This window comes from Erythrolamprus reginae, chromosome 1 (genome assembly GCF_031021105.1).
Source record: "Erythrolamprus reginae isolate rEryReg1 chromosome 1, rEryReg1.hap1, whole genome shotgun sequence".
Classification (NCBI taxonomy): Eukaryota; Metazoa; Chordata; class Lepidosauria; order Squamata; family Dipsadidae; genus Erythrolamprus; species Erythrolamprus reginae.
In genome coordinates, this window is record NC_091950.1 from 322,030,484 (window position 1) to 322,048,216 (window position 17,733).

Below are 17,733 nucleotides of genomic sequence, written 5' to 3' on the forward strand. Positions count from 1 at the left end.
TTAGCCTGAGTATGCAGACCACAAGGAAGTGATGGTTCAACCTACCTATTGTTCTCTTGATTCTTGACCATCATAGCTAATTAACCAACCAACCAAGGGAGAATTGTCCAGGTGGATAAATACTGAATGCATTTTATCCTAAATGGAAGATCTCTGCTGCTCTTTGAGACTGTTGTAACACCACCACCTCAAACAATGTTGCAGAACACACAACTTATTAGAAGTGTCCTTGAAAAAAGAATATTTTTCAAAACACATTTATCTAAATCAAGCAGGAGATATGAGACTGGGAAGACTTCCAGATTGTGCACTGGTTCTGCCTAATGCAAACCAACCCACGCAAAACCAAAGATGACAAATCCCCAGGATTTATTCAAAGTAATTAGATATTCTCTTATCATGTTTTTATAAGAACTGACCTTCAGTTCAAGTCCTTACGTTTTGCTCTTCACTACTATCTGGGGATTACAATATTTTGCCATCTTCAACATACAACTGCTGCACTGATTCTTTTTTTTTCTTTTACTTGAACATATCTAAATAACTTGTTTCTTTTCTTACTATAATATGCCAATCATTCTGAAGTTTCTAACAAAAGGATCAACTTTAGCATATTCTATCACTTTCAAAGGGAGGAAGAAACAATTCTAAGTTTAAATAACTGAGAAGTTAATTTTTTGTATTTCAAACTTGCATAAAGGTTTTTCTTCTTGGCATCCTATATATTGAAGCTTATTGACATGAGCATACATAATAAACATGTCAATCTACATTCAAGCAAAGAGTTTCCCAGGACAAACATAAATTAGGTATAATTAAAGCAACAAAGTTAGACACATTAAGTTAATTAGGCATTTTGTAAAGTCATTGAAGTTAACTTGGAAGTGTTTCACATCTAAGTGTTCAAATTTAATAGAGTGTCACTGAAATTTTGATCTGGCAAACAAATCCCAATTCATTTATTGTGCCCAAGAACAAATGGTCAATACAACAATTCACCCATTGGTTTTAAAAATCTGCAAATTTCCCACACTTAATTTTATGGAAGAATGAAAAAAATAGCTAAGTACCTGAGGTATTGATTGGATAGATTCTACAAAATTATCCAGTGATGCTTCCCAAATGGCCAGTTTTACTACATTAGAGAAAAGTATAAAAATGTATTATTCATATGCATGATACTTCCATGTTTTATAATAAAATAAAATATTTAAATTTTTACTGTCCAATGCTTGACAAAAATGCTGGTATGCTGATTATTGCTTTTAGACTTTAAAGTAGGTACAAGTTTCTGATTTTAACTGAGATATAGGAATTTGTCCTCTGTTAGTCTGGTATGTTCTTTTTGACATAGTGTAATATAAAAACCCACCTTGCATGATACAGTATAATTTGCAAATCAAGTCAAAATTGCTATTTCAAGTTTTTTTTTTAAAAAAAGCTTTGCATATTTTTATATGAACTATTTTACCATTTTATATGAACCTACCAATTATTTCTTTGCTCTAAGCAGAAATAAGATGGTTAAAGGCCTAGAGACAAAATCATATGAAGAATGGTTGCCGGAATTGAATATGGCTAGTCTAGAGAAAAGAAGGACTAGGGGTGGCATAATAGCAGTACTCCAGTATTTGAGGGGTTGCTACAAAGAAAAGAGGCTCAACTGATTTTCCAAAGCACCAGAAGGCAAGACAAGAAATGATGGAAACTAATCAAGGAGAAACCTCCTAACAGTGAGGACAATTAACCAGTGGAACAGCTTGTTTTCAGAAGTTGTAGATGCTTCATCGCTGGAGGTTTTTAAGAAAAGACTCGAAAGCCACCTGTCTGAAATGATATAAGGGTTGGATTCGAAGAGTTCCAAGGTTCCTTCCAGCTCTATTCTGATCGATAATAGTTTTCCTACTAAAAAAGTAAAGTTAAAATTTCTGCTGCCCCTATTCAAATCAAAATATTCTATTCCCAATTCACATAAGATTCAACCATATTCTTCCATTTCATGTCCCTTTTGGCCCAAAGTGAAATGTCAGCTGTGGATCGAGGAGGACGCCCAAGTTGCGAACCCTCTCCGAGGGGGCCAACATTCCCCCCCCCCAGGGTAATGGACAGACAGATAGAATTGTCCTTGGGAGGCAAGACTCACAGCCACTCCCGTCTTGTCTGGGTTGAGTTTGAGTCTGTTGACACCCATCCAGGCCCCAATAGCCTCCAGGCACCGGCACATCACTTCCACTGCTTCATTGACTGGACATGGGTTGGAGATGTATAGCTGGGTATCATCTGTGTATTGATGATACCTCACCCCATGCCCTTGGATGATCTCACCCAGCGGTTTCATGTAGATATTAAATAGCAGGGGGGAGAGCACTGACCCCTGAGGCACCCCACAAGGGAGAGACCTAGAGGTCGACTTCTGACCCCCCATTAACACCGACTGCGACCGACCGGAGAGGTAGGAGGAGAACCACTGAAGAACAGTGCCTCCCACTCCCAACCCCTCCAGCCGGTGCAGAAGGATACCATGGTCGATGGTATCGAAAGCTGCTGAGAGGTCAAGAAGCACCAGGACAGAGGACAAGCCCCTGTCCCGGGCCCGCCAGAGATCATCCATCAACGCGACCAAAGCAGTTTCCGTGCTGTAGCCGGGCCTGAATCCAGACTGCTAAGGACCTAGATAATCTGCTTCTTCCAAGGACCGCTGGAGTTGGAGCGCCACCACCTTCTCAACAACCTTCCCCATAATGCTTTATCTTCATAAAACTGGTTCTATTTGCAATGGCATAATCTACGTACTACTAAAATTTCTGTCTATCATGATTCTCAGTCATCCAGCTTATAATTGTATCAAAAGTGTTTTTATTTTTGAAAAGCCAGTGACCTTTTTTAAAATAAAAACTATTTTTGGTATTAAAACTTGTTTGTCTTCACTTTGAACTAGGTAAAACACTGTTCATAGGGTAACATATTTTGAGCCAAGATACCTCAAATGAACAGGTGTCCAAAATCTGGCATGATGACTCCTTGAGGGAATGAATTTTGAAAAATTGTGGCTGTTTCAGTGGTACTGGCTATTGTGGTTATGTGAACTGTAGACACTTTGCCAGTTAGTCTCACAATCCCTTGCTCCCTTCTCCCATCCAGGAACAGCCACTTACCTGCCTATTGGAGGGGGAAAGGGGAAGAGAGAAAGGAAGGGAATGGAGATTTCTGTTGTTCCCAGCCAAATTTCCACAACACAACGGGGAAGCTGGCAAGAAATAGGCTGCTCCCATTATCTTTGGGGCTACTCTTGGTCATGTGTGTTCCCTCTTTAGGTAAGGAAATATTTATATATATATAACAATGACTCAACAGGGAACGGGTTCTTTCTTTCCTTCCTTCCTTCCTTTTCTCTTTCTTTTTTTTTTCAGTCAGTATGCAAGAAAAAGTGAGACTGAGCAAATCATAACTATAGATGTTTCATGCAGAGTATTTTTTGAGTACCTTGTACATTAGAAATGTATTCATAAAATACTGGAAGTGGCGGAAATGAACAGATTATCCATGAGAATAAAAGAGAAAGAAGATACTGACTATTACAAAGTGTGGAATAAATGATATACAGTGATGCCTCATCTTACAAACCCTTCGTCATACAAAGTTTTCAAGACACAAATCCGGGGTTTAAGATTTTTTTGCCTCTTCTTCCAAACTATTTTCACTTTACAAACCCAAGCCACCACCACTGGGATGCCCCGCCTCCAGACTTCTGTTGCCAGCGAAGCCCCCGTTTTTGTGCTGCTGGGATTCCCAAGGCTCCCCTCCATGGGAAACCCCACCTCCAGACTTCCGTGTTTTTGTGATGCTGCAGGGGAATCCCAGCAGGGGAATCCCAGCAGCACAAAAACAGGCGCTTCGCTGGCAACGGAAGTCCAGAGGTGGGGTTTCCCAGCGAGGGGAGCCTCAGTGAAATTGCAGCATCACAAAAACACGGAAGTCCGGAGATGGGGTTTCGAGGACTTCCGTGTTTTTGCGATGCTGCAATTTCACTGAGGCTCCCCTCGCTGGGAACCCCCCTCCTCCGGACTTCCGTTGCCAGCAAAGCGCCCGTTTTTGCGCTGCTGGGATTCCCCTGCAGCATCACACAAATATGGAAGTCCGGAGGTGGGGTTTCCCAGCGAGTGGAGTCTCAGCGAAATTGTAGCATTGCAAAAATGGGCGCTCTGGCTGGCAAAAGGGGTGAGTTTTGGGTTTGCACGTATTAATCGCTTTCCCATTGATTCCTATGGGAAACATTGTTTCATCTTACAAACTTTTCACCTTACAAACCTCTTCCCGGAACCAATTAAGTTCATAAGACGAGGTATCACTGTATTTGGATAGACAAAAAAATAGAAAAATTGAATCAACTACATTGCATAGAAGTGACCTTAGAGAGAATACACAGGATCAGGAAAATTGGTATAGATAAAGACATTTAGTATACAAAGGTGAAAGATAGTGAATGTTACTTAATTATAGTATATTTTATTGAATAGAAATAATGCATGATTAAAGTGATAGATCTATAATACACCAAAAATGAGATTGTAACATATTCTTTGAAAAGAGAAAAATTTATAGATAAGAATTTGATAGCTAAGAGAGAAAGAGAGCTTTCTCTCCTATTTTTAATCAAGTGAACTCTTTTAGATTTTTGTATTTTTTTCCCTTTCTTTCTTTCTTTTTTTTTGTTTTGTTGTTTGTATGTTGTAACCATGCTATTTTCTTGAACCCATATGCATATCTGTAAATACAAGGCGTGTGTATTTTAATTAATTAAAAAACATTTTTTTTTAAAGAAATGCATTCATGAAGTCCATTTCCTCCCATAATTTAAGTAACAATATATATCATTAGATGAAATTATATAACGGACAGCTTACCAGAAAGGCAGAGAGCATTGGAAAAAGCAAACTTCTCTAAAATTAAATCATCCATTTCTAATTCTGAATTTATCAAGATTTCTCCTTTATGAAGTTTTGACTGCCCTCTGCAAAAATAAAAATAAAAGGATTACATTAGGTTCAAGCAACTTACTGCTCCCCCATCAGTGCCAGCCAGCATTATCATTGGTTTAATAGTGAATCAAGTGAGTATTAGAACTGGTACGACTGTGCAATAAAACATGAGCAGGTATCCTTCAGCCTGTTCATATAAAAAAATTAAATTTAAGAGTACTTGGCCTAACATAGGTCTTATTCCACATGTGAATTTCTATTTCTTTTATTGTATCTTTTTTCACTTAAAACTTTGTGCATATTCAATCCACATAAAAGTGGTAATACTTTGTACATAGTTAAGTGCCTTGAAGATGTCCAAACAGAACACTGACGGTTCTGACAGTAAGGACCATTTTTTTAACAATTGGAATATACTGGCTGTCCTCAACTTACAACTACAATCGGGATCAGAATCTCGGTCATTGAGTGAAGGGGTCATTAAGTGAGATGTCCATGTAACTGCTTCATTCAATAACTGCAATCCAGTATTCCCAATTCAAGTTGCTAAACTATCTCCTGGATCATTGAGCAGACGGAATGAAACAGCTGCCTATGTGATGGAATGTGCGGCTGGAGGACATTCAGCAACAGCTTCCCCAAAACATCACTAGTTTCTTGTTTTAACAATGGAATTATCAATATTTTTATGTAGAAGTTCATGAAATACCTAGATGCTATGATACAATTTGTATCTGAATATGTGTTCCAGAAATAATTATTTGTCAAAATTTCTACACTTATTAGCCTGTGGCTTAAATGAAAAATTCTGTGAGTTTATGACATTCATATACTTACTCTCCTCTTCTATAGCTGATCTCTTCATTTTCCCAGTGAACTAATGCAATTTCATAAGGCTGGATCTCATGTTTTTCCAGCTTTTTAAAAATATTCTTTATCTGGGGAAACAGATTGTAAATATTTAGACTATTGACCAAAGTGCCCTCACTCTCTTATGAAAAGAAAATGTCAACAAGAAATAATAATAAGGAAAATAAAATAATTCCATATGCAAAAGATAGAGAAGTATTTAGAAGGAAGAATTGGCTAGAAGTTGTAAATTTGTGCCCACAAACACCCTCATGCATTTATTTGTTAATAACCCAGGTTATAAGAGCCGTGGTGGCACAGTACTTAGAATGCAGTATTGAAGGCTAATTCGGCTGATTGCCAGGAATTTGATCCTGATCAACTCAAGGTTGATTCAAACTTTCATCCTTCTAAGGTTGATCAAATGATGACCTAGATAGTTGAGGGCAATATGCTGACTCTAAAATGCTTAGAGAGGGCTGTAAAGCACTATGAAGTGGTATATAACTCTAAGTGCGATTGCTACTGCTACTGCATTAAAATTCTGAAAGCAGCCTTTTCATTTTTTTCTAAAATACGAATTTGTTACAGAAAATTAGTAAAATCACACAATTTTTTAAAAACTTACTTTTTATGTATTTTCTTCCTATAAGTGCCATCTTAGCCAACGTTTGATGAAGGCAAATTTGGAAATCCTTGTTTTCTCAAAACAATGCAAGTTTCCTTCTAAAATCTGGCTGTACTTCTGCATTTCCACAACCTACTTTATATATCCGTGATGGTGAACCTAGGTGGCACGTAGAGCCCTCTTTGCAGCCACGTGAGCAGTTGACCAGCTCAACTCCACTGCGCATGTAGACGTGCCTCCTGCAGGCTAGTTGATTTTCAGGTCAGATACAGGCATGCTTTCTCCTCATTTTCTACCTCCTGTGCCTTCCCAGATCTCTGGAGATTCCACCCCAGTGCTGTTTGGACATGTGAGGTTTCCTCCCCCCAGCTCCATTTGCAGAAAGGAGATCCCCCCGCCTCCAAGCTCAGTCTAGGGAAAGGAGGCTTTCCCCCCACCCCAACTCTGTTTGGGATAAGGAGGCTTTTCCACCCCTCACAGGTCTATGTGAAGATTGGAGGCTTTCCCCCTCCCACTGCTGTTTTGGGTTGTGAGGTCAAGATGGGGGGAAAGTGTTGCATGCACATGTGTCACACACGCATGTGCAGGGGCAGGATGTACCGGAGAGGCATTGCATTATGAATGTGTACATAGGAAAAAAAGGTTCAACCTCACTTCTATACACCTATGATGGCGAACCTAGGGCACAGATGCCACAGGTGGCATGCAGAACCATATCTACTGGCACGTGAGCCATTGCCTAGCTTAGCTCGATTGCACATGTGCACTCCACCAGATGATTTTTGGCTTGCGCAGAGTCTCTGGGGGACATCCGCAGGGTCTGGAGGGGCTCCCAGAGGTCCTGGGGTGGGGAGACCATTTTTGCCTTCTCCAGGCTCCAGGGAAACCTCTGGAGCCTGAGAAGGGTGAAAAAAGGAACCTACAGAGAGGCAGGGCGTGGGGGGACCACTAAATTATGGGTCTGGGCATGCTTTTAGCACCTGGGGGGGAAAAGGTTTGTCATCATTGCTATATACCATTCCTGATATTTACCAAGATGAATATCATAAAAAACCTTTACTATATTCTCAAAAAAAATATCTGCAGCTAGATATAAAACTACTGTGAAATAGTTGGGAAGTTATGTAATTAGAATTCTTTGGAAGACATGGCATCACAAAAGAACAATAGTAATAAAGCAGATTAGAAAGTTAAATATAAAAATGATTAGTAACACTTGCTAAATGTTTTGTGGAGATAGGGTAAATCACAAAAATCTAACAATAAATAAAATCTCAAATAAAATACGAACTATTAATCTACATGAGAAATCTGTATCTTCTTTTCTTCCTTTTGTTGTTATGCTGAATATTAAGCTTTCCTCGTTTATCTATTTTTACAAGTTGTGTGCCATCATATTGATTGAATTAATCATTTTTTCATTATATACTAACTGTAAGATCCCTGAGTCAATTTCTTTTGATAGCATACAATCTGCTCTTAGGTTAATAAACCCATTTCTCTTTTTCATTAAAAAGCAGATTGAAATAGACAGATATGTCAGAATTATTAACCATTATCAAGGAGAAAACTCTTTCATTTTAGATGTCATCTTAATATTTACATGGTTTTACAAGGATATTGTTTAGAAATATGCCGACTCAGACTTTTCAAATGGCTCTTACAAGGTTAATGATGTTACAGTGATTAACTATGTAACAGTTAATTTCATAAAGTCTGATTAAGTGTTACTTTAGTTAACAGGCTTGGTCTCGTTATTCACCTGTTTCCTTCTGAATTAGAACAAAGGTTACAAAAAATGTAGGGCAATTTCACTTTACTTTAATCATCAATTTTTTTTTCTGATTTGATTATGTTCAGATTAGCTAGCTAATTTCCTCCTTTATTATACTTTCTGGAAAGCTCTTTTACTTCAACAAGCCATATGGTATTTCCTATAGCTGGATGCTCATCCAACAGATGCAATTACATCTTCTGTTTCTCAATGTATTCAAGGAAGGAGATGCCATTTTTTAATGTTTGTATCATACTACAGTATCTAAAAATAAAACAGTCTAAGAAAACAAGTTATGCCAGAAATATTGTAGTTAACCCTTATCCAATTTCAGAAGGTTAATTTATGAGTAATTTATTAATATGTTAATTACCCTCATTCATACACCAAAAATAGTTTACCTCCAGAAACCTGCCTTCCACTTACTGTTTTTTCTTCAACATTCCAAAACACAACAGACCCTTCCCTATAAGTAAAAAAACACAAATTAGTATTAGACTAATGGGTTGTATTTTAAGTTTCAAAAATGCAATTCCTAGAAGGAAGCAATTCCCTTTCCATTCTTGCTTGCCTTTAAAAGCTGAACCAGTATACTATTATTATAGTATATGAATGATATTTGTTTTAGGGATCTTTAGAACAAGGGATGATGCAAAGAATTTTAGTGATACCAAGTTTTAAAGATTAATATTTGACTGAAATAAAAACCTTTTCTTGCTGGGACAAATAGACAACTGGAAAAGAGTTATGGAAGATTATTTTTCTATGTGATATTATTATTATTATTATTATTATTATTATTATTATTATTATTATTAATTAGATTTGTATGCCGTCCCTCTCCGTAGACTCAGGGCGGCTAATCCACAAAATATGGCCAAAGTCGAAACACTCTGAATTACCTACAATAAAGATATGTTGGTGAAGATGACAGAATTTGTAGAGGGCAAAATTGATTTGTTTGGTTAGGGATAAAATAATATTTGTTAGCAACTTGGAAACCCCTCATGGACATTTTGCTGAAAATAGAAAAAATATGAAATTATGATTAATGTCTTTGATGATTAGAAAGAATAGAATATGGGAAGAAGGAAGCCACAATATAACCATAATGAGAGAGAGTAAAATCCAAATAGAAACATAGAAACATAGAAGACTGACGGCAGAAAAAGACCTCATGGTCCATCTAGTCTGCCCTTATACTATTTCCTGTGTTTTATCTTAGGATGGATATATGTTTATCCCAGGCATGTTTAAATTCAGTTACTGTGGATTTACCAACCACGTCTGTTGGAAGTTTGTTCCAAGAATCTACTACTCTTTCAGTGAAATAATATTTCCTCACGTTGCTTTTGATCTTTCCCCCAACTAACTTCAGATTGTGTCCCCTTGTTCTTGTGTCCACTTTCCTATTAAAAACACTTCCCTCCTGAACCTTATTTAACCCTTTAACATATTTAAATGTTTCGATCATGTCCCCCCTTTTCCTTCTGTCCTCCAGACTATACAGATTGAGTTCATTAAGTCTTTCCTGATACGTTTTATGCTTAAGACCTTCCACCGTTCTTGTAGCCCGTCTTTGGACCCGTTCAATTTTGTCAATATCTTTTTGTAGGTGAAGTCTCCAGAACTGAACACAGTATTCCAAATGTGGTCTCACCAGCGCTCTATATAAGGGGATCACAATCTCCCTCTTCCTGCTTGTTATACCTCTAGCTATGCAGCCAAGCATCTTACTTGCTTTTCCTACTGCCCGACCACACTGCTCGCCCAATTTGAGACTGTCAGAAATCACTACCCCTAAATCCTTCTCTTCTGAAGTTTTTGCTAACACAGAACTGCCAATGCAATATTCAGATTGAGGATTCCTTTTCCCCAAGTGCATTATTTTACATTTGGAAACATTAAACTGCAGTTTCCATTGCTTTAACCATTTATCTAGTAAAGCTAAATCATTTACCATATTACAGACCCCTCCAGGAATATCAACCCTATTGCACACTTTAGAGTCATCGGCAAATAGGTAAACCTTCCCTACCAAACCTTCCCCTATGTCACTCACAAACATATTAAAAAGAATAGGACCCAGAAGAGACCCTTGTGGCACACCGCTTGTAACCTGTTTCTGCTCAGAATACTCGCCATTAACAATAACTCTCTATAAATGTATTTATAACTGCTGTAAACAAGATTAGAAGCCATTTCATATGTACATATTTTTTCTGTCTTATTATTTTTTCTTGCTCTTCTTTTTCTTAGTTAATTCTGTTTAGCAGAACTGACATTTCTGATGATACAAATGAAACAGCAATATTTTTCTAACTATGGATACAGGTTTCAATTGTGCCTTACTTTCTGCACTACACGTAATTCTCAATTTATGATCACAACTGACACCACAATTTCCATTGCCAAGGAAGTCAGTTAAGTGCGTTTTGCCCCATTTTCAATTGATTTCTGCCAGAATCGTTAAGTGAACTATGCAGACATTAAATCTGGCTTCCTTCACTGATATTCTTGTCAAGAGCCAGATGAGGAGCTTATAAATGGCAATCAGTTGATCTCAGGACAGAACAAGTCATAAATACATGTCAGTTGCCAAGTGCACGAATTTGATCATGTGACATGGAAATGCTGCAGCAATCATAAGTGTGAGAACTGGCAGTAAGTTACTTTTTTTAGTGCCATTGTAACTTCAAATAACCATTAAATGAAATGGTTTTGAGGATCACTTGTGGTTATTGATAGGCTTCTTGACTCAATTCCAAGTACAGTGATACCTCGTCTTACGAACTTAATTGGTTCCGGGACGAGGTTTGTAAGGTGAGAAGTTTGTAAGACGAAACAATGTTTCCTATAGGAATCTATGGGAAAGTGATTAATGCATGCAAGCCCAAAACTCACCCCTTTTGCCAGCTGAAGCACCCGTTTTTGCACTGCTGGGATTCTCCTGAGGCTCCCTTCCATGGGAAACCCCACCTCCAGACTTCCGTGTTTTTGTGATGCTGCGATTTCGCTGAGGCTCCCCTCGCTGGGAAACCCCACCTCCGGACTTCCTTTGCCAATGAAGCGGCCGTTTTTGCGTTGCTGGGATTCCCCTGCAGCATCGCAAAAACATAGAAGTCCATAGGTGGTGTTTCACATGGAAGGGAGCCTCAGGGGAATCCCAGTAGCGCAAAAACAGGCGCTTCTCTGGCAACGGAAGTCCGGAGGCGGGGCATCCCAGTGGCAGTGGCTTGGGTTTGTAAGGTGAAAATAGTTTGGAAGAGGCAAAAAATCTTAAACCCCAGGTTTGTATCTTGAAAAGTTTGAATGACAAGAGGTTTGTAAGATGAGGTATCACTGTATTGGAAGAGCTGTGGTGGTTAGAATGCAGTACTGCAGGCTCACTGTTCACTCCATGAGTTCAATTCTGGACTGCTCAAGGTTGAGTCAGCCTTCCATCCTTCCGAGGTGGGCAAAATGAGGACCCAGGTGGTTGGGAGAAATATGCTGACTCTGTGAATTGCTTAGAGAGAGCTGTAAAAGCACTGTGAAGCGGTATATAAGTCTAAGTGCTGTTATTATTGATCATTACCCTTAAAGCCCTAAAGAACATGGCATCAAGATTTGTCAGGGACCAACTTACCAAACAAGATTCTGTCTGTTTGATCCAAATGCTAAAATTGGGCTTGCTGGAAGCCCTACCTCCACCTGAAGTAGGAGAGGTATGGGTTAGAAGGTAGGTATTCTCAATAAAAACCACCACGGAAGCTTTTCAAATCTATTTAGAATAGGGGTATCAAACCTGGGCCACTTTAAGACTTGTGGACTTCAACTCCCAGAATTCCTCAGCCAGCAAAGCTCAACACCTCACCTCAGCAAAGCTGGCTGAGGAATTCTGGGGGTTGAAGTCCACAAGTTTTAAAGTGGCCCAGGTTTGAGACCTCTGATTTAGAACAAAATCTCATGTTCGCTCTGAAAACTATTTCTATTTAATAATGTTTGATTCATAAAGCTGTGGCCAGTCATTTGATTATATTTTATTACTTATACTATTTCTGTAGGTTTTAATAAGCTTGATCTTTTCTCCTTGTAAATACCCTGTGGTTGCTTGGTTGGGCAGTTCTACAAATATTGTAAATAAATAATCATCACTAAAATTCTGAATGATACTGAAGAAATGATTCTGTAATTTTCCTTTAGATGGAAATGAAAAATTTAGCTCATATATGGCACATTAATTGTCTTTACTTACTTGAAGAAAAATATGATCCCCAAATCATGATCTTTGGCTGTCTTTTCTGTGCCAACCACCAAAACATTTGCTGCATCTAGTTTTCAAAAAATCTTATGTGAAATTACAGTATAAAAATAGAAACAATCACATATAGCACCACCCTATATGTAATTACCCAAGATAATTTTTAATTAAGTACTGTATGTCTCTTTCAAATCTAACTGATCTCCTGGTTACTTTATCAATAAGTCTATACTTTTTTTTAATGGCATTCTTCCAAGATAATTTTATTTTCCCATCTATCTTGTGGTTCTCATATTCCCTGTAGGATCCCATTGGAATATTAAGATGGGACAATTCAGTTTGCTTAGTTAAAAGCTAACTGGTGAGGTTCCGTGGGTTTACAACTTATAAATATGAATAAAATTGTGCTGTGTGTCACATGCAATGCAAGCATATACCTATCTATCTATTAGAGCACTCTGACAATTCCAGTAGTTTCCCAGCAACAGACTATTAGAATAGAAGTGAAGACAGAGAAAGACATTTGCAATTTCCATATTCTAAATTAAGCTACAAACTTAACATCAGCCGTGGTAGTGCAGTATTTAGAATGCAATATTGCAGGCTGTCTGCATACAGTCAGGACTTTGATTCAGACTAGCTTAAGATTGATACAGCCTTCCATCTTTAACTTATTCATTAACCTAAAGGTATTAATGCATGTATGACATTTAATAGAATTAATTTATAATGTGACATTATATCCTTAAAACAGTTTTCATTTAAACTCCGTGCACTTTTTAGTTCCTTAAAAGAGGCCTGATTTGGGAAGGAAAATTGGCCTGAAAGCGCACCATGCACAAACACTTATATAGCTGTACTTCTTCACCAATTACCATATTTTTCGCACTATGAGATGTACTGCCCCCCCCCCAAAGTGTGGTGAAAATGTCTATGTATCTTATAGAGCAAATATTGAGGGGGGAGGGGTTGGTGAGGCGGTGGCATTTGCCACCACTGCCTATCACTGCTGCCACTGTTCGCTGTGGGACATGCTGGAGTCGTCACTGCTGAGCAGTTGATTGGTGATTGGATCGGCCTACTGAGAATTATCACTGCTTATAACAGCAAAGGCTCCAATGTTTCCCGCTAGTGGCAGCAGCTAAGTTTAGTTCGCTGGTGATGGGCCCAACTGAGCAGAAATCTGATGAGCAACACGCTGAAGCTGACCAGGCTATTTGCTGTTTGCCGCAAGGACACTAGTCAGATGAATACCGGATGGATGCTGGAAGGCAGTGGCAGATTTTTTCCCCTTGTTTTCCTCTTCTTAAGCTAATGTGCATCTTATGGTCTGGTGCATATTATAGTGCAAAAAATAACAGTATTCACTTCGTTTATTTTAAGTAAATGTTAGCTTCTAGGCCAGTGATGGCGAACCTATGGCACAGGTGGCACACAAAGCCATATTTGCTGGCACACAAGCTGTTGATCTATATTAGTTCCAATGTGCATATATATGTGCTGGTCCACTGATTTTTGGCTCGCACACATGCTCGGGGCGTTTTTGGCTTCCAGCGAGCCTCCAGGGGGATGGGGGAGGGAGTTTTTACCCTCACCTGGCTCCAGGGAAGCCTTTGGAGCCTGGGGAGGGCAAAACACGAGCCTACTGGGTCCACCAGAAGTTGGGAAACAGACCTCCAGAGGGCCTCCAGGGAGTGGCGGAAAGCTGTTTTCGCCCTTCCAGGGCATTGAATTATGGGTGTGGGCACACATGCATGCACAATAGCACCCACCCACGCCTTTCACCCAAGGGGAAAAAGGTTCGCCATCACTGTTCTAAGCCATATTACAGCACATACTTAAGTATCAAGCAATATTTCTATTTTTGTACAAATGTTTGTATAAAACCTGCTTGATGATGGATATTTGAAAAAGCATCAGTAAACAATAAATGATCTACTTGAAATAACTGTTCAGAGCTCTACCTCTAGGTAATGTGATTTCAACATATCCAGATGAGGCCAGGTCAAGGCATAGATTACCAAGATGATAGGCATCTGCTGTTGCAAAGGCTATACATTGCATCACATCCTATGCCAAAAAGAACAGAATTTTCTTTAGAAACCATTTAGTTGCCTCATTCACTAGAACTGCTATAGTAAAGAGTGCCACACAACTCATTGCTAGCATTTCGCCACTAGATGGCTAAAATTTTTCATGGAACCATAGTTGTTTTTCAAAAGTCTTTAGAGTCTGAAATTTGATTCACTAATATATAAATAGACAAATATTTCTTCTGGATCTACTGAGCAACTTCTATTATGTTCTTTGGAATATTATAATTTAGAGAAAGATAAAAGTTTATATATTCATTACAAGTTTCACACTACACTATCAATTCAATGCAAATATGATTTAGTTCCAAAATGTGCCATTGACATTAAGATGTTTTATTAAAGGCCAATAAGATGTCATTCTATATGGCCTTATTCCCTAAACCCGGGGTCCCCAACCACAATCAACAGCTTTGACCTGGTCTGAAACTGTTGGGAAACACGCTGTGCAAGCAATGGGTGTGTGTGATAACAGTTCCATTTGCGCAAGTAGCAAGTGCACATGTAAACCCCCTCCCCCTCTGCTGTTGTTCCATAGACCCAGAAAGGTTGAGGATCATTGTCCTAAAAGATAAGTTGAAAGACTTATGTTCAAAAAGAAGTTATTTCTTATTTCACCTAATAATAGACATTCAATTTTATATTCAGAGATTTTTTAAAATCTCCCTCTAGTAACACTTAAGATTTGATTTGATTTATTAGACTTGTATGCCTTAAGATTTGTATTTTATTTTCTAAAATGTACTACCTAAAAATTAATTCTAGGTTTTGCAAAAATAAGATTTTTCCCAGCACTCTGATTTCCAGCAGGTGGTGCTCCTCTTCAGTAAAAAAGAACAAACAAATTTATGTTTCAAATTGCAAATGTTTCATTTATGTTCTTATCTGGCAAAAGATTTTTCCATTGGCAGTTTTTGCTCAAAGTAACTATTCTTTCAACTCTGAAATTTGTATTACCACTCTGGGGAAGGAGGGAGAATCCCATAACAAAATTATACTTACGAAAGCTTTCCCTCCTGAGTTTCAGTAATTCCCTAAATGCAGTGTATCTTCTTTATTAGCATCACTGCATCGTTAATTATGCAGAGTAATTTAGAAATAGTTTTCCATGTCACAACTATGACAATATCTCCCCAATATTTATATTCTTAATATGAGATTGTATTATAAATATAAATAGCAGCAATCCATTGGATAGAGTTGTATTAGTTATTCAGTACGGCATAAAAGGTTGTGGATTAGACTATTTCATTAGATGTATGAAATGTCATCCTGAGTTCAGTTTACCTTAGCTTCAGATGGTAGTGGCAGATTAATTCTTGATGGCTGCTTAGTCCGTGATGCTTTTGGTAGACGCTTAACTGGTACAATATCTTGTTTTGGTTGAAGTTTACTAGGCGATAAAACTGAATAATGTCTATTTGGTATTCCAGTAAATATTCTTATATGTTTTAATTTCTGCTTAAAAATTGAAGCTTTAAAAGGATGAAGTTCTCTGGATGAAGGACAAGCATCCATAGTCAAGTAATTGATAATTTTTGCTGTAGAACCAATAGTAGTTTGTGGACTGAACAAGTTTGAATTGTCTATGCAATTGCTAGTAAAATTAGAAGTTCCCTTTGGGATGCATAGTCTGCAATGTCTATTTACTGATAGCAAGTTGTTGCTTGATGTTAAATATCCATATGTAGGGAAGTATCGGCACTGGCTTATTGTATAAGAAGATCTAGCCAGGAATCCCAATAGTTTCATTGCCATCTTTTCATTGAGACCTAAATAAGAGAATTACAGAACATTACTTTTCTAAAAAGGAAAAAAAAATGTAAGTTTATAAAAGAGGTTTGCAGATCACCTTACAAAAAATAATTATTACCGCCCATGTTGTGTTTGTAATCTCAGTTTTAAAGATCTTATTATATTAAGATCACTTTAAAATTCCTTTGGAATAACAATTTCTGTGTTAACCATCATATTCACAGACTGAATAACATCTATCAAGAAAGATATTTATTTTCCCTCTATCAAACAAACTTCTTTGGGATGTATGCATACATATGGGCAAAATATTTCAAACAACCAGGATGACATCTTTCAAACAACCGTCAGGCATGGGGGAATTGAAACACCTCCCCCGGGCATGTTCAATTTATGCATGGTATGTTTGTGTGTGCGTCTGTTAGTATATGGGGTTTTTTAAAATCTTGTATAAATTTTAAAGTTATCTGGATTATTTATGATTTGTTCTATCTTGTTGTGAGCCGCCCCGAGTCTTCGGAGAGGGGCGGCATACAAATCTAAATAATAAATAAATAAATAAAATAAATAAATAAATAAATAAATAAATGCATGAGCCTACCAGCTAATATGGTTTCTTTAATACTTTAAAAGGGGGGTATTTAGCCCTTGTTTCAATGCACTTTGTGAAACCCCCTTTCAAATACTTTGCACACTCTATTCATTCTGCTATTCTAAACAAGGTGGAATATATCCTTACATCTCAGGTTCTCAAAACAATAGAAAACATGGAGGGCAGAGCCATCAGATCTCAAAATATTTCGGAACTTGCTTGGCAAAACAAAATTTAAAATCAGACAATTAGAACTGTCTCAAATTAAGAAATAGTTTTGATTTGAAATCTGAAGAGATAAAGGGAAGAGAAAATGAATCCTAGAAACCGAAACAATGTTACAAAGTCGTGCACTTATAAGACCTACTATAGACATTTTTTTCTACAGTGGAGCCAGTGTCCTTTAAATAAATGCACACCTATGTGCAAATGATTTGTCTGCTTTGTACATGACTGGACAAATCGAACATGACAGAATAAAGAACAACCTCAAAGAGAAAGATTCTGAAAACACCGCAGATAATGAAATTTTGTTCCTAATCAAATTATTTCCAATATTCTAGATACAGTTGCACATTTGCACGCAAAAGTTTAGATAATCCTGCTCAAACTGTCTCTTTCAATGAGGGAATGAAAAAAAATGCTGACACCATCTCAACACTGGACAAACTCAATCGATGCATATTTACTATTTCTGTGCTGTGTACATAGAAGGTGTGAATGTTTGGATATTTTCACCCAATATTACGCAATGCTTCCTTTAGCAGAAATAACAGATTCCAAGTGTTTGCCATGGCTAAATCTTAAATTTTCTTTACTC

The 17,733-nt window shown here is 37.8% G+C and overlaps 2 protein-coding genes across 6 annotated transcripts in view; one reads left to right on the forward strand and one right to left on the reverse strand.

Annotated features, from left to right (window-relative positions):
• RMND1 (required for meiotic nuclear division 1 homolog) overlaps positions 1-17,733 on the reverse strand; it is a 40,784-nt gene that overhangs the window by 14,953 nt on the left and 8,098 nt on the right. For all 5 annotated transcript variants that reach the window (XR_011557442.1, XR_011557441.1, XM_070733714.1 and 2 more), the window contains 7 exons: positions 15,854-16,338; positions 14,438-14,543; positions 12,468-12,543; positions 8,657-8,696; positions 5,817-5,917; positions 4,905-5,011; positions 1,071-1,135 (listed from right to left, as the gene is read on the reverse strand). Coding sequence is in view for 3 of the 5 variants with exons in the window: in XM_070733713.1 (XP_070589814.1) it covers positions 1,071-1,135; positions 4,905-5,011; positions 5,817-5,917; positions 8,657-8,696; positions 12,468-12,543; positions 14,438-14,543; positions 15,854-16,338 (980 nt within the window). In the remaining 2 variants the exon portion in view is untranslated. The remainder of the gene's footprint in view (positions 1-1,070; positions 1,136-4,904; positions 5,012-5,816; positions 5,918-8,656; positions 8,697-12,467; positions 12,544-14,437; positions 14,544-15,853; positions 16,339-17,733) is intronic.
• The window catches only part of ARMT1 (acidic residue methyltransferase 1), a 28,663-nt gene continuing 14,204 nt past the window's right edge, over positions 3,275-17,733 (forward strand). The window contains exon 1 of the mRNA XM_070733717.1: positions 3,275-3,314. The gene's annotated coding sequence lies outside the window, so the exon portion shown is untranslated. The remainder of the gene's footprint in view (positions 3,315-17,733) is intronic.